Source organism: Littorina saxatilis, linkage group LG2, assembly GCF_037325665.1.
Source record: "Littorina saxatilis isolate snail1 linkage group LG2, US_GU_Lsax_2.0, whole genome shotgun sequence".
In the NCBI taxonomy this organism is placed as follows: Eukaryota; Metazoa; Mollusca; class Gastropoda; order Littorinimorpha; family Littorinidae; genus Littorina; species Littorina saxatilis.
The window spans coordinates 16998403-17021113 of NC_090246.1; the positions used below are offsets into that span (position 1 = coordinate 16998403).

At 40.5% G+C, this 22711-nt stretch overlaps 1 protein-coding gene across 6 annotated transcripts in view; it reads right to left on the bottom strand.

The window, feature by feature from the left end:
- Positions 1 to 3627: 3627 nt before the first annotated feature.
- Positions 3628 to 22711, bottom strand: part of LOC138958377 (protein FAM149B1-like) — a 99397-nt gene continuing 80313 nt past the window's right edge. For 3 of the 6 annotated variants that reach the window (XM_070329506.1, XM_070329503.1, XM_070329502.1), the window contains 6 exons: positions 21391 to 21537; positions 18586 to 18726; positions 15162 to 15285; positions 13378 to 13456; positions 12668 to 12784; positions 3628 to 6838 (listed from right to left, as the gene is read on the bottom strand). In XM_070329506.1, coding sequence (XP_070185607.1) covers positions 12676 to 12784; positions 13378 to 13456; positions 15162 to 15285; positions 18586 to 18726; positions 21391 to 21537 — 600 coding nt within the window. In that variant the 3' untranslated portion in view covers positions 3628 to 6838; positions 12668 to 12675. Of the gene's footprint in view, positions 6839 to 12667; positions 12785 to 13377; positions 13457 to 14666; positions 15286 to 18585; positions 18727 to 21390; positions 21538 to 22711 lie in introns of those variants that run through there. The other 3 variants (XM_070329505.1, XM_070329504.1, XM_070329508.1) reach the window with 3 other exon arrangements.

Sequence of the window (22711 nt, forward strand, 5' to 3'; positions counted from 1 at the left end):
TTGTTGAAACAGTTTTTTTGTTTTGTTCATTTTTCTTTTTATTGTTCTACACATATATAATATACATACATTCACACACACACACACACACACACACACACACTCATCTCTCTCACACACATACATGCCCCTCTCTCTCTCACACACACACACACACACACACACACTCTCTCTCTCTCCCCACCTCACACTCACAGACCTACTCTTGCATTGCCCAAACAAACGAATCCTGGAAAGTTCGAAAGTTTCTTTATTTACAACTAGAGTACTGTACTAAAAGCGATCTGTTTCACTTATTGCACACATGTACATAATAGTTTCAATAAGCTTCACAGATACAATAACAGTAAAACATAGAAACTCTGTTTCTTCTTAGCAATTTCTGAATTAAATGTGCCGATAGTTCCTGGATTACTTGTTCCCTTCTACTGCTGCACACACAAACACAACATCCTTTCTCTCTGTATCTCTCAATCTCTCTCACACACACACACACACACACACACACACACACACACACACACGCACACACACTGTGACATCTTATACACACTGTCACACACACACTGTGCCATCTTGTACACACTGAAACACATGTCACACACACACACACACACACACACTGTGCCATCTTATACACACTGAAACACATTGTTACACACACACACACACGAACCTGCAGAGTGCATCATTCAGCATTTATACTCCAATATCATTCTTCATACACCATCTATATTCCAGCATTTCTACATCATTTTGGTAATATTCAAACTAGAAAATCACAGTATTCAAACCTCACAAACATTTGCCAGGCACATTCACTTTGACTGTAATCCAAAAAGAACCCCCAAAAACACGCCCCCTTTCAGTCAACAATACATAAGGACAGACAGTACTATACCAGGGGGCGGGAGGGGTAGGGGAATTGTCTGTTGTCTGATCTTGTAAAATATATAACCGCAAAGCACTAACCAGTACCAGGCAATAAGCTTTTAACTAAGCAAGTTTTATGTACAGCTCACTTTGCAAATAGGATATCACTTGTCTCTAAGAACTAAATTCACCTGAGGACTGCTAAATTGTAAGCACAGCTACTGAAACTTTTATCAAGGCCTACCTTTTGGTTGGTCCCTTGGATGGTTGCAATAGGTTAAACTATATCAGGATTAAAGTCTTGAGATATCAAGAAACCAACTGTCCACTATCCGTATCATACCTTATCAGTCATCAGATTTACGTCACTTCCTTGTAATTCAAAAACGGACTTGCTATCACGAAACAAAGCATACATACAAAATAACACTGATTCGAATAGAAAAGAAATCCCAATTCCACACAAAACGCTGCCTTACTTGTGCACTTGTGCAAAAATTCACTGGGCAAGTTTATAGAATAACAAGTCGCGTAAGGCGAAAATACAATATTTAGTCAAGTAGCTGTCGAACTAACAGAATGAAACTGAACGCAATGCCATTTTTCAGCAAGACCGTATACTCGTAGCATCGTCAGTCGACCGCTCATGGCAAAGGCAGTGAAATTGACAAGAAGAGCGGGGTAGTAGTTGCGCTAAGAAGGATAGCACGCTTTTCTGTACCTCTCTTTGTTTTAACTTTCTGAGCGTGTTTTTAATCCAAACATATCATATCTATATGTTTTTGGAATCAGGAACCGACAAGGAATAAGATGAAAGTGTTTTTAAATTGATTTCGACAATTTAATTTTGATAATAATTTTTATATATTTAATTTTCAGAGCTTGTTTTTAATCCGAATATAACATATTTATATGTTGTTGGAATCAGCAAATGATGGAGAATAAGATAAACGTAAATTTGGATCGTTTTATAAAAAATTTGTTTTTTTTTTACAATTTTCAGATTTTTAATGACCAAAGTCATTAATTAATTTTTAAGCCACCAAGCTGAAATGCAATACCGAAGTCCGGGCTTCGTCGAAGATTACTTGACCAAAATTTCAACCAATTTGGTTGAAAAATGAGGGCGTGACAGTGCCGCCTCAACTTTCACGAAAAGCCGGATATGACGTCATCAAAGACATTTATCAAAAAAATGAAAAAAACGTTCGGGGATTTCATACCCAGGAACTCTCATGTCAAATTTCATAAAGATCGGTCCAGTAGTTTAGTCTGAATCGCTCTACACACACACACACACACACACACACACAGACACACATACACCATGACCCTCGTTTCGATTCCCCCTCGATGTTAAAATATTTAGTCAAAACTTGACTAAATATAAAAAGAGTTCGGATCTGAACTGCTTTCTTTAACAAATCTGTTCCAAAAGAAACACGCTTATCAGTATCACAGAATTCATGAATCTAGTAAGCAACTCAACTATGTAAACATTTTCTTTTTCTTAAATAGGTTATGAAGACTGTATGAACAGACAAGGAAACAATAGATTACAGTGGAACCCCCTTTTTAGGCCCCAGAAAAGCTGAGAAAAGCAGGTCTTAAAAAGGAGGGAGTCTTAATATGGGGGTACATTTACACAGGTTATGAACAGAAAGTCTGAGAAAATAGGGTCTTAAAAGGATGGGAGTCATACATTGGGGGGGGGGGGGGGGGGTCATACATTGGGGGGGGGGGGTCATAAAATGGGGGTTCCTCTGTACCTGCAGATGTCTGTTGCTAACCCCAGAGCATTGAAAAACACACATACACACACACACTCACTCACACACACACTCACACACACACACACACTCACACACACTCACTCACACACACACACACACACACACACATACACACTCACACACACACACACACACACTCACACACACACACACACACACACACACATACACACACACACACACACACACACACACACACACACACACACACACACACACTCACACACACACACACTCACACACACACACACTCACACACACACACACACACACACACACATACACACACACATACACACTCACACACACACACACACACACACACACACATACACACTCACACACACTCACACACACACACACACACACACACACATACACACACACATACACTCACACACACACACACACACACACACACACATACACACACACACTCACACACACACACACACACACACACACACACATACACACACACATACACACTCACACACACATACACACTCACACACACACACACACACACACACACACACACACATTCTTTCTCTCAGCCTTCTACGCACACATCAACTGTGCAGATATTTTCTTCAGAACAATCTTGACGCACATCTGGCATTTCATGCATATATATATATATATAATCTTTGAATCTCACATTCACAATTAAGTATAAAAATCCCTCCCTCCTACGCAAATTGCTTAACAGAAGCAATATGAACAGTAAAATTAAAAAAATCGAACATTTTGAAATTAAAGTATAACGAGGTGCTTTTATCTTGAAGTAACACAACTCATCATAGTCTAAAGTCTAAGAAACCTTGGAACAGGGCAGGAACAGGGATGTGAAACAAATGTGTGTGGGGGTCGGGGGGCTGATATGTAAGAATTAAAAGACATACATGTAACAACATACAGGATTTTCAACCAACTTCACTCCAAACTTATTTCTCAAAACTCTTTCTTTCTTTATTTGGTGTTTAACGTCGTTTTCAACCACGAAGGTTATATCGCGACGGGGAAAGGGGGGAGATGGGATAGAGCCACTTGTCAATTATTTCTTGTTCACAAAAGCACTAATCAAAACTTTGCTCCAGGGGCTTGCAACGTAGTACAATGTATTACCTTACTGGGAGAATGCAAGTTTCCAGTACAAAGGACTTGACATTTCTTACATACTGCTTAACTAAAATCTTTACAAAAATTGACTATATTCTATACAAGAAACACTTAACAAGGGTAAAAAGAGTAACAGAATCCGTTAGTCGCCTCTCACGACATGCTGGGGAGCATCGGGTAAATTCTTCCCCCTTACCCGTGGGGGGTTCTCAAAACTCAAAACTGAAGAAGGATATATGATGTATATAGCTACAAAGTGTTCATAATGATGTTAATCAGTCAACTCCCTGAGATTGGCTATTTTCCACACTATGTCTCTGCATGCGTGTGACTTCTTCACTGTCACCCCACCCAACTGCTCCTCAATTCTCCCAATTTCTGTCATGTTGAAGTCTCATACATATTCAACTCTCACAAGGCCATGTCCAAATTTTGCACAGTAAATTTTGGGACATTTTACCAACAATATTTCTAGACTAAGACGACATTTTTGTCTTGTTTGCAAATAATCCCTGCTTCGAAACCTGCAAACTACACGCACGTGAAAACCTAATACATACCCGCTAGTTTGTCCTCACATCATTCATGCATTTAAAACAACACTTTTTACATCACGTGAGCTGTTAAAACTGATGAAAGCTATTTAACTCAAAGGAAGGACATGCTCAGTTCAGGCACAGAATTAAAATCTCAAGCAGCATGGGAACAACGTCATAATCGCTCTCCTAACAACCTTTCCAACCTGGACTACAGACAGTATAAGTTTTCAAAATAAAGAATATATAATAACCCCAATCAAGAAAAGCCAGCAAGTTAGTCGCTTGTTCACAACTTTGTGGTAAATATACGTATGCATATGATTTGTAGTACATATAAATCTGAACTGATGCAAAGTAGGTTGACTGGAAAGTCAAAGTAATAAGGCATAAATTCCTCATCATCACTTCTGCACATATATATTTTCCACTTTAAAAAGGATTCTTCACAGTTTTTTACTTTTAAAAGGATGGCTGATGTGGCATCAAAAGTCTAAGGTCAAGCGTTTTGTTTCACTCACTTCCTGAGAAAACCACAGGCACAATTAGTAATTCTCACTTGTAGATGCTTGCATGCTTGCAAGCATGTCTTCAGCTGCCTTAATTATCCCATGCTGAAGATTTTCTGTGTCAAAAAAGGGAGTACAAAAATGTTAAGTCTGTGGCCATAGCAACAGAATTAGTCAGAATCTGTAGAGTTCATGCAGATAAACAACACCCAGTCAGTATATCATGTCTGCACAGTCCAGATACCTTTCACATTTTTTCATCACCGTTAATGATCGCTTTCCGAGTTGTTTCTTTCAAAATCACATCTTTCACACATTTTTCAACAGTAACCTTGATCACATGCAGAACATTCTCCTGTTTGCAGTAAAGTCTGAAAAGTCTTCTTGTAAGCTTGCGAGCTATGTTTTCCTCACAGCAATTACCTTGTGTTTTGTTTCAGTCCCTCATCAATCTTACAAAGGTGTGTTTGAGGTGTTAATTCTTCTGTAAAACACGTCCATCCAGACCGTTGCTTCACAGCGGAAGTTAATGGCTGAGGCACAAACAAAATAGCTGCACAACAGACAGATGAGAACGATACAAATGTGATATCTTTGCTTTAACAAACAACGTTTTCACAGCTGCGACGGCTTGAATATGAAGACGTGAATCAAACATTACTGTTGAGGGCTAAACATGAACATCTCTGTTACAGCCAACTGTTCCCTGCTGGGGTCACAATGGCTCCACGCCACGCACGATGCTTTCACCCCAGTCATGCTGCTTTCACCATACTGGCATAGTCATGCTGCTTTCACCACAGTCATGCCGCTTTCACCTCAGTCATGCTGCTTTCACCCCAGTCATGCTGCTTTCACCACAGTCATGCTGCTTTCACCACTGAGTCATGCTGCTTTCACCACAGTCATGCTGCTTTCACCACAGTCATGCTGCTTTCACCTCAGTCTTGCTGCTTTCACCACAGCCATTCTGCTGGCACAGTCATGCTGAAGCTTCCGTCATGTATGGCAGAGGGAAGAACCATCTTAAGGATGTCAGCTGTAGCTGCATGCCTCTCGTGTAGAGTTCCTACCATCAAACCACAAGCACTCACAGCTCCTGTGATCAAGCACGGCATATCACCTACTACATCCATCTTTGGAACAGCAGCTAGTAGTGTATGACGGTGACAAATTTAGCTCAAGAAATAAATTCAGGAACAAACGCATAAGCTGCTACCTTCTTCTTCTTCTGCGTTCCCGTTATAAGCTGCTACAGAAGACTGCGCGACAATCACAGGCTTTCTGGGCAGCTATTGTCCAGTGCTGTATGCACACACATCTGCAGTATGTCTCGGTGGCAAAGCCAGCTTCAGAAGCACACTCACAAACAAATGTATAAGCTGCTACCTAAGCTGCTGGAGACTGCCCTGAGTTAAAAACTTGACCCTCGAAGGCAGCTATCACTGTATGCACGCGACGAAAGCCCATGTCATAGTGTTTGCAAAGCCAGCTTTAAGGGTACACTCAACCAGGGCATAACAAATCCTTCGAGCAGCAGCAGTACTTTATTAACGGTGACAAAATTAGCTTCAGAAATACACTCACAATCTAACGTACAAGCGGCTAATACAGCTTCTGAAGACTGCGTTGAGCGAAAAACATGCATTGAAGCACATGTCACAGTGATGGTAAATCCAGTCTCAGAAGGACACTCACGAACAGATGTATAAGCTGGTACCCTAAGCTTCTGAAGACTGCATCAAGTGAAACACAGGGCTCTCAAAGGCAGCTAGCTGTCATTGTTGCAGGCACATATGTGCAGCAGTCGGCGCTGAGTTGCATAGACATGATCCACAGACTGCACACAGGTGAGTGTGTGGCATCACTGATCCAGGAGTGAAGACGTGTTGCACGTGGCGGTGGCAACACGTGGAGGTAGGCAAGGTTAGGGTCGGGGGGGGTTAGTAGCGCAGAGTTTTTTGCCGTCTGAAGTACATGTTATTGTAGCTTGGTGTGCTGGGAACTGCAAGCAGAAAAAAGGATTGATGTTAACTGACGACCTAGGGAAATGGCGATACAGTTTCAAACAGAACACCACAACAAAGTACAGTGGTAGGTACAGTGGAACCCCCTTTTAACCCCTTCACTGCCACAGTGGTAGTAACTTATCCGAACGGTCTATGGGAAAGAACTGTGTTTAGAACCCCTACAAGTACTTGGACAGTGGTTACCTCCCATTTAGTTTTCAGAAATGTCCTGAAATGTTGTTGACACAAATCCCACGTATGAGATACGGTTATGGGCGTACGATAAACAGAAAATGACCACGTATTACATACGGGGTGGGCAGTGAAGGGGTTAAGACTTCCCCCCTTTTAAAACCTGATTTTCTCAGATATTTGGAGGTATCAAAAGGGAGGTTCCACTGTACCTGCAATGTTAGAGGCACCTCAAATGAGAGACAGCCTCTTAATAAAGTCATTAAGATCACCTCCCAAGTCTCTTTGTTTATCATCTTTACCAAAATGTATACATGTACCTGTCACGACAGGCCACCTATCACTTTCATCACAGGTACTATTTGTACAAACATACATCTACTTTCATCACAGGTACTATTTGTACAAACATACATCTACTTTCATCACAGGTACTACTGCACACACACACACATCTGAGTAAACTGATCAGGCAGTACGAAGAAGAGACGGAAAACAAAATGAGATAAAATAACGCAATGGTTCAATATGGTTATTTCTTTGCTTATAGATGGAAAAAATTTTTTTCACAAAGACACGCGAGTAAGTGTTGAAAGTTCCCCTTATGTTTTCCTTGCTGAAATACTGTGTTGTGAAATTCCAACCTGAAAAGTCACAGGAGACATTGAATGAAAGGAGATAAACTCTATCTGTTTTCCTCCTTTAGCAAAATTATAACAAGATGAGAAAGCAGAATAATAGTTCCAGTCTACTTTCATGATAAATATTCCCTCCATGCAGGGCGGGGATGTAGCTCAGTCGGTAGCGCGCTGGATTTGTATCCAGTTGGCCGCTGTCAGCGTGAGTTCGTCCCCACGTTCGGCGAGAGATTTATTTCTCAGAGTCAACTTTGTGTGCAGACTCTCCTCGGTGTCCGAACACCCCTGTGTGTACACGCAAGCACAAGACCAAGTGCGCACAAAAAGATCCTGTAATCCATGTCAGAGTTCGGTGGGTTATAGAAACACGAAAATACCCAGCATGCTTCCTCCGAAAGCGGCGTATGGCTGCCTAAATGGCGGGGTAAAAACGGTCATACACGTAAAAGCTGTGGGACTTTCAGCCCATGAACGAACAAATAAAATTCCCTCCATGCAACTAAAACATTTATGCCAAACAAAAAGCTAAAAGGGAAACACCAGAAAAGAAAAACAAAAATAAGTCTGACTAATTGATTAAAACAACGGCCAATTCACAGACAAGTATTTCTGATTTATTCTGAACATGTACACTGAAATTACAAAGCCTGCTGAATAGTTGTTTGACAAAAATAAACACACACACACTGTGCACATGGAAACATGTGCATTTTAGTTGAACAACCAAAGGTAATGTTTTAAAAGAATGCAAACCATTGCGTAGCCAAATGTTTTCTTAACTGAAAATTATTTTTGTATCAACTAGGGTAAGTCTCTTATTCCACCCTACCTTCCCACAAAATTAAATAATTGAACTGAAAAAGTGCCTATATTTCTCATTCACAGAAATTATAGAAAGGAAATGGTATTAAAATTCAGACTGATGTTTGTGGGACTATAATGCTGAGAGCAGGTGTCTGACAAAAACACGTACTCTGAAGATTATCCTGAAAGCTATATACACAGCAAGAGAGAAGTAAATACATTTGTGTGAATTTTGGGGTAGAAAAGGGCGAGTTGAATGTTTTATTTGTCTTGCTTCCAACCCTTTGTATGTCTGATGGTTCTTAACGGTTTTATGTCTCGTTTAGTGTTTTTTTTGTTTTTTTAATGAAGTGGAAAACAAAGAAAATCACACCCACAATGCAATTATGGGGGCGGGATGGTGGGGGCATCATCATGAAAACATTATAGGTTTCTTGGTTAACTTTTTTTTCACTTGTTGTGTGTGTCTCAAACAAGGAAGTGGGCAACAAAGAAAACCAAAGACGCAATGGAGGTGTAATGGAGAGGCAGAAAACCAGTCATGAGAATCAATCTGAAATGGGGGGGGGGGGGGGGGGGGTTAATCATCACACAAACAGATTTTTGTCAGCAGCAGTTTCGCCATTGACCCTCAATCCTGCAATGACAGTGGTTATATACGTCTCACTAAAGATCAGAGAGGCACACTGCAATGCACACACAGTGCGCTACACATACTTGACACACAGCACATCTTTCAAAACTGTGCCATGGATCGAGGGCTTAATTGGGAACAGACCTGCAAGAGCATCAAACTCAAGACTCAAAAGAAAAAATGCTACGGATCGACCTAATAACACAAGTCACGCAGGAGCAGGAACAACAACAACAGATACAAACCATGCATGCACAATGATCAAACACAGGCTAATAAACCCCAGACGAAAACAAAACAAAGCTCAAACCAGAAACAAGAAAAACAACAAATATGTTTCTGCTCATTTTTCCCTTCCTGCATGGATAAGGAACTAGCTATAACATTCCCTCGACATTTTAATAATATATGACAACAATTATTCATCCCCGCTTCCCCCACCACCTCCCCCCCCCCCTCCCACCCCTCTTTCTTGACCAAGATGCAGTTTACATGTACAAAGCACACCTGTATGTGGGAATAAACCAAAAAAAACTTACAAGAAAATGCATGCTTCAAAACTCAATGAATCCAGAGCACTCTCAAACTTTTACCTCTGACTCAGACTAGAGAACTTCCCTGCCAGTATGAAGACAGTAAAGTGCTAGTTGTTAAATAATCAAAATGATAATACGCCTGAAAATATTTTAAACATTTACATTTTTCAAGAATGACAGCTATAACCAACACTGGGGGTTTGTGAATTAAAAACAAATTCAGACAGAAAATATTTCTAATATATGCATATTTCAAGCAAGACGGCTATAACCAACGTGTTTGTTGGTCTGCTGCTATGAAATGCATCCATTAATATTTGCTTACATGTATCCTTAAAACTGAATTTGCAGAATTTAATATAGTAACAAACAAACAAGCATAGACTTTTAGTCTTTCAAAGATCTCTGAGAGTGAGAAAAAATATTTACTGAGGTGATCTTCCTGGGACCTCATATATTTTTCTATGCAAGTTCTTTCATAGATGTACAACATAAAGGGTTTATCTTAACTTGGATGTCTTCACATGAAACGAAGCAAAAAAATACCCAATATAAAAAAATATATAATAAAACATATACCCCCAAAAAAACAAAAAGATAGAGAAAAGAAAGAAACATATCGTCAGCCATAAAAGTCCTTGATTTGGTAAAACTGCAATCTATAACCTTGAAGATTTTATCCTAAACCCCAAACTGAAAATTTTTTACGACACCGAGGAAAAGAAACAACTAACGGAAATCCTATTTTGACACACAGATCTTGACTGAAAGGTCCTGGAAAATAATCATTTATAGTACATACAGAAATAAGAAGACGACCAAAAAAAGAGAACAACAAAATTGAGAAACGAAGTAAAAATCAAGAGTGCCTAAATATATTGAATCCACTAATAAAAATAAGAAAATTAAAAAAAGAAAAGAACAAGAAGATGCACACCTTCCCAGCACTGAGAATTCGGTTATCTCAAAATAGCCCAGCCACTTCAGCCATCTAAAATTAGTTTAGCCATCTAAAAATAGCCCAGCCAGCTCAGCCATAAAAACATAGCCCAGCCAGCTGCACACAACGAGACTGACCGACTGACTAATGGGGTTTCACGTCCTCTGAGGTATCTATGACCTATATTGGGACTTTACATATAATAGATAGCGGTCAGTGCCAGCAGCAAATTGGCCTGTCTGACCGTAGCTATAATACTCTTACTCACAACTTTATGTAATGATAGCTGAGCCGTTTGTTGCATCTCTGGCCTGAAATTTGACACATGACTAGATTGATTTCGGCAGATGACACTCAATGCAATTAAAATCTGATTCCAGTTTGGTAAAGTAGTATATATATCAGTACTAAGTGATTGAGGTCCTTTGATGTGGTTTGAAAGTGTAAGTACAGAAGCTTGTCATTGTTGAGGAATAGCGTCATGCACAGTTACTACAGACATGATACAGTTTTGTTTTAGACGCAAAAAACAGTACAGGAAGCAGAATAAATGGAGCAACTCGTATATTATACCTTTGCACAAGAAAGCAAAATGAATGAGTCTGCTGATCCAATTCACCTGCACTCCATTGTGATAGTCCACTGCTCATGATATCCGATGAATTTTAAAGTACATATAATAGATCTTGTTTTACACTTTTATAGTAGGAGAGGTAGGGCATGCAGAAAGTTGTCTTTTTCAACAAAAGAACCTATTTTGCGTTGTTCTGAAATAAATAATGTCCATGATAACCGTTCTTGTCAGTATGGCATACTCTTCTGAGACAGACGTAAATATGAATATGTACGTGAACATTGTGTCATATATGACTGTCATTACATGTAGTCGAGTTTTGACTAAATGTTTTATTTTGCTTCTTGCGCCATCATCTACGTTGTCCTTGTGGCTTGTTTTTGAATTGTGTTCTTTTGATATGGTGCTGCCATGAATTGTCGCAGTGCTGGTGACACCTGAGTGTGATGCATTTGAGCTGAATGCCTATCACTGTCATACCCATAGATGGAGAAAACCCGCATTATGTCTACTTTGTAATTAACGCAGAGTTTATCTTTATCGCAGTGTCACTTAACCCTCTTTCCACATATTCTACACAGTGCATTTAAACTGTGCTGATGTTGCTGACACATTTTAGGTCCTAAATTTTCACAATTTAATTTGATGGCATAAAAATGTGCACATGCAGCTATATGTCCACAAAGAAAATTTACCCATGATGCCCCCCCCCCCCCCTCCCCCACTTCTTTCTTTTCTCCACCCAAGACTTGCTCCACTAGAACTGTTTATTAATTTCAACCAATAGCATGGCATCTCTACTAATAATAATAATAATAATAATAATAATAATAAATGAGCATTTATATAGCGCAACATCATAACTTTACAATTATGCTCTTTGCGCTTGACACATTTAAAATTAAAACACAGTTATACAAGCATTTACATCTACATTCATAGTTAACAAGTATAAGCGCCAGCAAAGCTACACATACTCTGGGAACTGAGCTATGGGGGCTTTTGTTTAAACATCTGGAGTCCATTTCCTGCTCAGTAATTAAGTGGTAACCAGAGCCCATGCTAGTGCACTACTGGCAGGACAAACTGGGTCAACTGAGTTGGCGAGGCCAGGAACCGAATTCTGACCAGCACTGCAGGGCTGGGAAGGTGTGGATTTGTTTGTTTGTTTGTTTGCTTAACGCCCAGCCGACCACGAAGGGCCATATCAGGGCGGTGCTGCTTTGACATATAACGTGCGCCACACACAAGACAGAAGTCGCAGCACAGGCTTCATGTCTCACCCAGTCACATTATTCTGACACCGGACCAACCAGTCCTAGCACTAACCCCATAATGCCAGACGCCAGGCGGAGCAGCCACTAGATTGCCAATTTTAAAGTCTTAGGTATGACCCGGCCGGGGTTCGAACCCACGACCTCCCGATCACGGGGCGGACGCCTTACCACTAGGCCAACCGTGCCGGTAGGTGTGGATGGTAAAAGGGGTGTAAAGAAACAATACTGACTCCACTGGTTATGGCGAATGTCCTCCTTGGGGGCCACCTCGTCCTCCAGAATATTGGAGGGGTGCTCCGCTGAGGGGTGAAGGCCGCTGCCCATGATTCCCAGACCAACGCTTTGACCTGTGCACATAAACACCACATCTATTAACTGTGTGCGACACTAAGGCTGACACACACAGATGTCCTCCTTTTACAGGAGCTGCTCTGTAGAGTTGTCTGCCGAGCCTTGAACACTGAGCTATTTATAGCTCAAATGTTAAATGGTTGCGGGTCAGACACCTGTGGGTCTTCGAGAGCTGTGTGTAATTAAGAGGGATTGACAGCTGATGTCTCCTGGAAAATAAAATGCATGCACAAAACAACTTCAGCTTATCTTTTTTAGTTTGGAAATGTTCAAGCTGGCTCAGAATGCGCAAGAGCCTGGGCGCCGGCTTGTAGGAATTCAACTCATAAGGAAGGTCACTTTTTGTGCAGAGATACACAGTTGTAAGCAAAAGAACCTGCTAAATGTTCAGCATATTTTGCACAAACGTGTCTCTATTTCTGTACACAGCTTGCAATACTCAAAATGTAAAAATCAGTAAATTGTCACCTGATGGACAGTTTTCAGCTCGTAATTTGAAAGGGTATTTTGTGACATTAAAACACTGTTTCCTCAAGGCCATCATATATGACAACTTGCACACACAGTACAACTAATATCTTGAACTCACCATTGAGGTAGGTCACGCCCCTGTTTTGACCCAAAGGCGTTGATGAGCGACGATTCATATTGTACGAAGGTTCTGGCTGCTAAAAAAAACGACAAATCATGCAAAAACAATTTTGAGTGTTTAGTTTTCAAAATGACAGACATTGAAGCTTTAACACACTTACCTATCTAACATTCTGATGATTGCTACAGCTTGGCAATAAGCATGTGAAAAGCAAACTAAAGCACATCAATTACTACAAGTACATATGCAAACAAGATGTCCAATATATGCATAATCATGCAAAACAGGCAGGCATACGCCTAGCTACAGATATACCATGTACATCATCCAGTCTTTTTTTCATAATGGAAGTCTCCAGAAAAGAAAATATTTTCTATGATTATTGTACACGGATACTATACTGGTTTACATATGCTTTAAGTATAAAGGAACATTGCTAATTAGCTCGCGCTCGCAGATTACAAGCACAAGTATGAATTCATCACCAAGGTGAGACAAGATAAGGCAAAAAAATGTATTGTCCGTAAAATCAAAGATTAAATGGAAATTTAAGCACCATGAACTTTCCATAAAATAATACAAGTAGTTTCATCCACAAGAGATGAAAACCACCCTCTACGCACAACCCCAACGCTGAAAGTAAGCACAGTATTGACTTCGTTTAAGACTTACCCTATATAAAACCCGTCAGCAGTGCTACATACCTTACAGCTTCTTGTTGATTTCAAAATGATTAACCACAAATAAAACCCATCAGCCGCTATAAAGCTTACAGCTTCTTGTTGATTTCAAAATGATTAACCACAAATAAAACCCATCAGCCGCTATAAAGCTTACAGCTTCTTGTTGATTTCAAAATGATTAACCACAAATAAAACCCATCAGCCGCTATAAAGCTTACAGCTTCTTGTTGATTTCAAAATGATTAACCACAAATAAAACCCATCAGCCACTATAAAGCTTACAGCTTCTTGTTGATTTCAAAATGATTAACCACAAATAAAACCCATCAGCCGCTATAATGCTTACAGCTTCTTGTTGATTTCAAAATAATTAACCACAAATAAAACCCATCAGCCGCTATAAAGCTTACAGCTTCTTGTTGATTTCAAAATGATTAACCACAAATAAAACCCATCAGCCGCTATAAAGCTTACAGCTTCTTGTTGATTTCAAAATGATTAACCACAAATAAAACCCATCAGCCGCTATAAAGCTTACAGCTTCTTGCTGATTTCAAAATGATTAACCACAAATAAAACCCATCAGCCGCTATAAAGCTTACAGCTTCTTGTTGATTTCAAAATGATTAACCACAAATAAAACCCATCAGCCGCTATAAAGCTTACAGCTTCTTGTTGATTTCAAAATGATTAACCACAAATAAAACCCATCAGCCGCTATAAAGCTTACAGCTTCTTGTTGATTTCAAAATGATTAACCACAAATAAAACCCATCAGCCGCTATAAAGCTTACAGCTTCTTGTTGATTTCAAAATGATTAACCACAAATAAAACCCATCAGCCGCTATAAAGCTTACAGCTTCTTGTTGATTTCAAAATGATTAACCACAAATAAAACCCATCAGCCGCTATAAAGCTTACAGCTTCTTGTTGATTTCAAAATGATTAACCACAAATAAAACCCATCAGCCGCTATAAAGCTTACAGCTTCTTGTTGATTTCAAAATGATTAACCACAAATAAAACCCATCAGCCGCTATAAAGCTTATAGTCAGGTCGTCATTTCCCGATTTTGACCTTAACCCCTCAAAAAATACCTCGGAGAATGTTTTGACTGTTTTGAACTCTGTGATGTCTGTAGATTACAGATCCGACGGATGACACTCTGTCATCCTTGGGCATTTTGATGTATTCAAGATGGCGGACAAGATGGATTCCAGCCTGCAAAATAGTCGAAACTGCATGCTATAAACTAGCAGAACTGTATTTATTTATGTTTTCCGGGAGATAAAACGGGAGTTAATATGCATAACAACAGTTACATGATTAGCAGACACTATAACCCGAATGGCTGGTCTGTTGAGGGACCGTTAAAACTGGTTAACGGAGCAGGATGATATAGTTAGTTTTAGCAATATATTTTTTCAGTTACAGCTAATGGTTTAAGCTTATATGTGTTGTGGGCTTTGATTACTGTTTCACTTTGCTTGACCTTCATCGCATTTCAAGGTCATATGAATGTCAAATGTTCATTCAAATGATAAAGGATTATACTATTTTTGAAGATAAAATGACGAAATGTCTTCTTAAAACTTGCCATGAATAAAAACGTTCACCAACACTGAAGGTCACACGTTTTCAAGGTCAAACCATTTCAAGGTCATATATTTTAATGTCTGCAAAACCATCACTTAGCACGTGCATCACTACAAAGATCACTGTCAAGAAGACGAAGCTGAGATTGTATGGCAATGTAACAAGAACAGGCGGGCTCTCCAAGACCATCTTACAGGGTATGGTGCGCGGAAAGAGAAGATAGAGAAGACAAATGAACAGAGGGACAGATATCATTACAGAGTGGATTGGGAAATGTTTTGCAACTTCCCAAAAATTGCTCACAGCCGCCAGAGGTGGAGACAGCTTATGAAGCGCTCGTCGTTGAAGTGACCCTACCATCCTGGTGGGTTCCAGAATCAATGAGTGACTTGGTCGGTGAGCAAGCAGATAAGAACTTAATCCTGGAAAAGTGGCTGTAATACCCAGAATAACTTTAAGTTATCTTGTGCTCTTTTTAAAAAAAGGATCTAGTCAGGTGAGGAATGTATACATCAGACGAAAGGCCTTGTGAGGTGTCACAGCGCCAAGCGATTGACACCATATACACAGTGTTGTGTCAGTTAGTGACGCCCCGAGGAGGTGTGTTAGGCGTCATGTCAAGAGGCTAAACCTGATGTACCATGTCTCATATACAAAAGACCTCTATCTCATAACGTAAAGGTCATGGCGACGAACCAGGAATACTGGTTAGTATGCACTTTACCTCGCCGATGACCACACAGGATGATGTGTAGTTTACCACTCCAGATGACCAGGCGGGATGACCACGCTGGTTTATTACACAAGATGACATGGTCATGCAGTGAGTTTCCAGTTTGAGGGCAGCCACCATCGATCCTTTTTTCAATTGCCGAAATGGTAGCGGATGACTATGCCTGATGACCAATAAATGACCACGCCCGATGATTACGCAGGATGTCATGTAGATTACCTGTACGGGTGACCGGTGAGAATTGCCAGTGCGGATGACCAGTGTGGATGACCTGTGCATATGACCATGAAGGATGACCAGTGCAGATGACCAGTGCGGATTACCGGTGCGGATGTCCAGTGCAGATGATCATGAAACATGACCAGTGCGGATGACGAGTGCGGATGATTAGTGCGGATGACCAGTGCAGATTATCATGGACGATGACAAGTGCAGATGACCAGTACAGATGATCATGAAGGATGACCTGTGCGGATGACCAATGCAGATGATCATGAAGGATGAATAGTGCGGATGACCGATGCGGATGATCACAAAAGGATGACCAGTGCGGATGACCGCAAATGATGACCAGTGTGGATGACCGATCCAGATGACCAGTGCTGGTGACCGGTGAAGGTGACTGTTGCACATACCCAGTGCGGATGACTACGATGGATGACCAGTGCGGATTTGTGCAATTTCCAAGGAGTAGACATCGACATAAGATGGCACACGCACATTGACCGACTGCGCAAGCACAGCATGCTGTTGCACATGGTAAATTTCTCCACAGCCACACTTCAAAATTAGCATGACTTCAGTTGGTGTAGGTTCTACTCCAGGCGGTTTTCTGCCCATCCTACAACCACCCAGAGTGAACCGGATCAAGATTTGGAAGATCCCCGTAGAATTGCAATACAGCCCTTTTCAGATGGACGTTCAGCAATGGGCTGATGTGGGCGGTAGTTTTTGATTTATGTGGACTGGTGCTTGGAGGTTCTAGCTAACCAGGTTTCATATCTCTCACGTGATATGTTGTTTGAGATTTTGCACCTGTAGCACTCGCTTACAAACTGCGACATTTGCTGAAAGACTTCACCGATTTTCACGCATGGATCTTCTGCAGAGAAATTAAGCACTCCTACGAACACACTGGTTAATGAACAGCTGTCACCAGATGGCATACGCTTTCATCTAAAATAGCTCTATCGTCTGGTAAACAATCAAATCGGAGAAAAGACTAGTCTCTCACGATGTTCTTTGATCATCGCCCGCCATTTTGTAAGATCAATTTACAAGTTTTATCTTCGACAGTGAAACCTGTGCTTTGGAACACCATACGCACTAATCACAAGTCCACGAATAACACAGGTTTCACATCTTCTCAGCCTGGATGTAATTCCATATACACCCATGTGCAAATTGTTTCCATTTAGCAGAATGAAACACGTCAAATGCCTTTGTTTTTTGTCTTGGAAGAGGAGCTAAAGTACGGACACGGACAACACTACAGGCCATACTGTACGTGTCGTCATATTACTCATTACGTTTTCCCGACGTCATGAAGTTATGACGCCATTCTAGCCCTTTTTTCTATGGAATGCCTTTTGTGTCTAAACAAAAAAATCAACATTTGCTAATTTTCCTATAATTAATTTTGTCTCAATTTGCCCAAGGATTTAAAGATGTCATCCTGCGGATTTGTAAACTTCAGGAGTTAAACTACCCAAAACCATTAAAACATTTTCCGAGGTATTTTTCAAGGGGTTATTGCCCTGCCGTAAGGACTATTACAGCTTCTTGTTGATTTCAAAATGATTAACCACAAATAAAACCCATCAGCCACTATAAAGCTTACAGCTTCTTGTTGATTTCAAAATGATTAACCACAAATAAAACCCATCAGCCGCTATAAAGCTTACAGTTTTTTGTTGATTTCAAAATGATTTACTCATGCAATATATACCAATGAATGATTGAGTAAAACATCATCTGTTTAAACAAATGAAACCCAAAACATTAATTGCCAGCACTCAAGGACCACTGAATAGAGTATCTGATAGACAAAGGGAAGTACGCGCTCAAAATGCATACAACATGTGTAATAGAGTAAGTGCCAAGTAAACAGCGCTCTGCTTCATTTGTTTAAGATTGTTACAGAATAAAATAGCCAAGAGAAATTGAGCGAGATTGCCGAGAGAAGTTGTTACCCTGTTAAATGCCTGAGTGGTACTAGGACGGCTGAATTCCACGGCGTTGTTGCTTTTCTCTCTGCCCGCCAAGTTCCGCCCTTCTTTGTTGTCGATGGCGCTGCTAGCCCGATTGCCAAACTTACAGTGCGACGACGTCAGCTGAAAGACAAGGTTACCATGGCTACAGGAACAACAGACGGGAGCAGATAACTGGGACCATCAACATATTTGATGAAATTGAGAGTTAACGTCCTCAGTCACAACAGTTGACAATGGGGGTATATCAATTTATTTTAATAACAAGCTTTAAACATCATCAAAATACTGGACTAAGGAATCATGGCACTACCAAAATAACGAATCTCCAGTATTGATGGTTCCAATTGTTTTGAATAGATATTGAATTTAGTCAAACTGAAAACACGAAACACTGAAAATCAGCAACTTAGAGCACTGTAAATTTCACTAGCTTTGATATGACCTAGCTGAGCTGGTATATCAGAGGCCACCCTTGGGGCTGATCAACCAAGAGTTTCCCTGTGTTGCAGCTTTTATAATTTGGTGATGTTGATAAAATATACGGGTTCCACTAACTTTTATTCTGCACATCATGACACATACGCACATTGCTGCAAAATGTGCATCAGCGGTAAAAAAAACCCAACATGTGCGTATGTATATATATATAGAAAAGGACATTTACTGTTAATGTACGTGTTGCAAAACACAATTTCACTATAAAAATGCAGAGAGTGGTTGAAAAATGCATGTTTGAGCAATTTTTGTGCAAATAGTAGAACCCCTGTAATCTGTGGTGTGTTTTTTTTTTGCACTAAAAAAATGGGGTGGGTGGGGGTGTCCTCTTACTGCTGGGGGCTTTCACAACAAGTTCAGCTGTATACATGTATACCGAGAGGCATAAATTCCGCAAACTGAACTTTAAAAAATAAAAAAAAATCAACTCGGTGGTGAATGTTTTCAATGTTTGAATATTTTATTTATTGGCCATTTTAGTGTTTATAAACCTTCGCTTTATTGATTTTGAATAGAACATCATGAAATGACAATTTTTCAAAAAAAGTGACTGAGTCTAAGCGCAATGATTTCGGAAAACGTTCAGTGTTCATCACGTTCAATGCTTTGGCCAGCTCTAAGCATCCCAATCGCTTGCTGAGTCTCTCTCCTTCATCAAGTCGTGGCATGATTGCGATATCTGATACAGCCAAACAGCCAGTTGCATTTCATAGGGCCATACACTATCTTTTTTACGTTATTGTCTCCCGTTCAGCCCATGGTCTTTATTAGCACAGTGAGCTGTGGCTGGATCAGCAATACTGCAAAGCGCACGCTGACAGCATGAAACATTTGCTCCGGCACTCAAGATGTCAACTACAAATTACAGGTTCAATCTGATTTTCGTTTGAGAGCAAAATCGTTCAATGCACTATTTGCAGAATTTATGCCTTTCAGTATACATACATGTTACAAAGACACAGTATGCAGGACAAAAAGCTAGCTGGGCTACATGAATACATGCGAACTAAAGACACTGGCAACTAGCTAGAATTTACACAACTAAAACGACTGGCACGAAGTACACTGTTAACAAAAAGGTTTTCACAATTGATTGATCTCTAGACGGGCGCTGTGGCAGGGTGGTAAGACGTCGGCCTCTTAATCAGAAGGTCGAGGGTTCGAATCCCGGCCACGGCCGCCTGGTGGGTTAAGTGTGGAGATTTTTCTGATCTCCCAGGTCAACTTATGTGCAGACCTGCTAGTGGCTTACCCCCTTTCGTGTGTACACGCAAGCACAAGACCAAGTGCGCACGGAAAAGATCCTGTGATCCATGTCAGAGTTCGGTGGGTCATAGAAACACGAAAATACCCAGCATGCTTCCTCCGAAAGCGGCGTATGGCTGCCTTAATGGCGGGGTAAAATCGGTCATACACGTAAAATTTGATTCGTGCAAAAACATGAGTGTACGTGGGAGTTTCAGCCCACGAATGCAGAAGAAGAAGAAGAAGAAGAAGATTGATCTCTTACATTGTATGTGTATACCCCCAAACCTAATACACATCATCAGAATCAAGATGAAAATCAACTTTTAGAAATGTCATATAGTATATTAACCAGTGATCAGAAATTAAATGGTACATGAGTTAATTTCTTTTCAGACATGTGAGAACATATATCTTAATGTACCGCAGCTGTACAAATATTCATGACGAAAACCATGTATTATCCTAATCTGTTTGCTTCTACATGAAGCACTTTCCCCACAGTGCAAACTTTTCTGCCATGGTAGCTAGACTGCTCAAAATTAGTTAGATACTTCGGAAGTGTTATTTTCAAATGTTAGCCACTTTCAGCTTTCAAAATGATACCTATTTTTGAATTGTTAGCCAAGTTAAACTTTCAAGTCAATAATCAATTCAATCTAACCTTTTTAAAGTAACCTGGTTTTCCTATTGTACTCTCTTTCATGCCGCGTACAAAATAAAAATAGACTACTCCAGTCTGTACACCAACTCAAAAACGGATGATCATGACAGTATCATCTGAACACTTTCTACCCCACCTATGTTGACCAAATTTTTTTTAGCCGAGACCAGCTGCGCTGCAGCAGGTCACTCAGAATTGTAGTAACTGTGTATCAACACGCTGGAATGCGAATTTACCAAAACAAGTTGCTGTTGTGTTTTCTTTTTGTAATCATGACAGTACATTCATTCTGGGGGGCGATTAAGCCTGACAATGTCAATGATAAAAATATGAATAGGATGAAGGGTGAAGAAGACACAAAGAAATTTTCTCTGACTCACAATGGCAGAAGGTTCGAGTGGAGGCAGTCGGCCCGCCATGGGGTTGGGCGGAGAGGACAGGCGATGATGAGTGGGCACTCCAGTCGGCATTATCTGTTTCACCCGCAGAGCGTTTTGAGGGTTTGGCTGGTGACTCCTGCTTTCATCCTGCAACAATCATTGACACGCTTAAGGCGGTCCTTCAAGACTTTGCAAAAATTGACTTTGGGCTTGAAGTCGACTTTGCAATACTTCGCAAAAATTGCCCAAAATCTCAATGCTAAATCTTATAGTGCTGCAAGCTTCGCGAAGAATACTTCGCCTAGTCGACTTTGCCCAATTTGAGGCTTTACAGTTGCTGTAGGGGGTGGGGCATGGATACCAGCACTGAGTCATCAAATCAAAGTTGCCCCGTTTCCGCCCCGACCTGGAATGAAACCCTTGACCCAAGGATTACAAAGTCAAGTGCTCTTCCAACTGAGCTACAAGACTGAATGACTATGTTCCGTGTGGGAACTATATAAACCGGGATGATTGTTAATCTTCCTTATTTCAAGCTTTTATTTTCTTCAGCAAACTGCCGGCAAATTTCAGAATACAAATAGACTGCCAACGTTCCAAAATCAAAGTCGAAGATCAGCGACTGTATCATTTTGTTTTGTCACAATTACACGTTCCATTAACATACCTTGCTTGTTTTTTTATGCCGGCAAGATTGTTTATCAAATTAATACCAGACTTACAGTTTCTAGGATAGCTGCATGGAGCCACAAGCAAAGCAGATCCCTACAGACTCTTGTACAATGATAAGTGCAATGCGAGACACCTTTGATGAAACCTAGGATTCTGCCCAATAAAGAACAACTTCTGCTGTCCCTTCACCTGTCAACTTGAAAGGCCACCTGCAATGTAAGGACACATGTTTGCTGGTCCCAAGGCTGTCCTCTTATTGCAGGTCCCACTGTACAATGCAGCCCCCCTGGTCAGTCCCCCAATTTCACACTTACCCCATTGTAAGCCTCTCCTTACTTTGAGTGTCTGTTCATAACCTGTGTAAATTTACTCCCATTGTAAGCCTCTCCTTACTTTGAGTGTCTGTTCATAACCTGTGTAAATTTACTCCCATTGTAAGCCTCTCCTTACTTTGAGTGTCTGTTTATAACCTGTGTAAATTTACTCCCATTGTAAGCCTCTCCTTACTTTGAGTGTCTGTTCATAACCTGTGTAAATTTACTCCCATTGTAAGCCTCTCCTTACTTTGAGTGTCTGTTCATAACCTGTGTAAATTTACTCCCATTGTAAGCCTCTCCTTACTTTGAGTGTCTGTTCATAACCTGTGTAA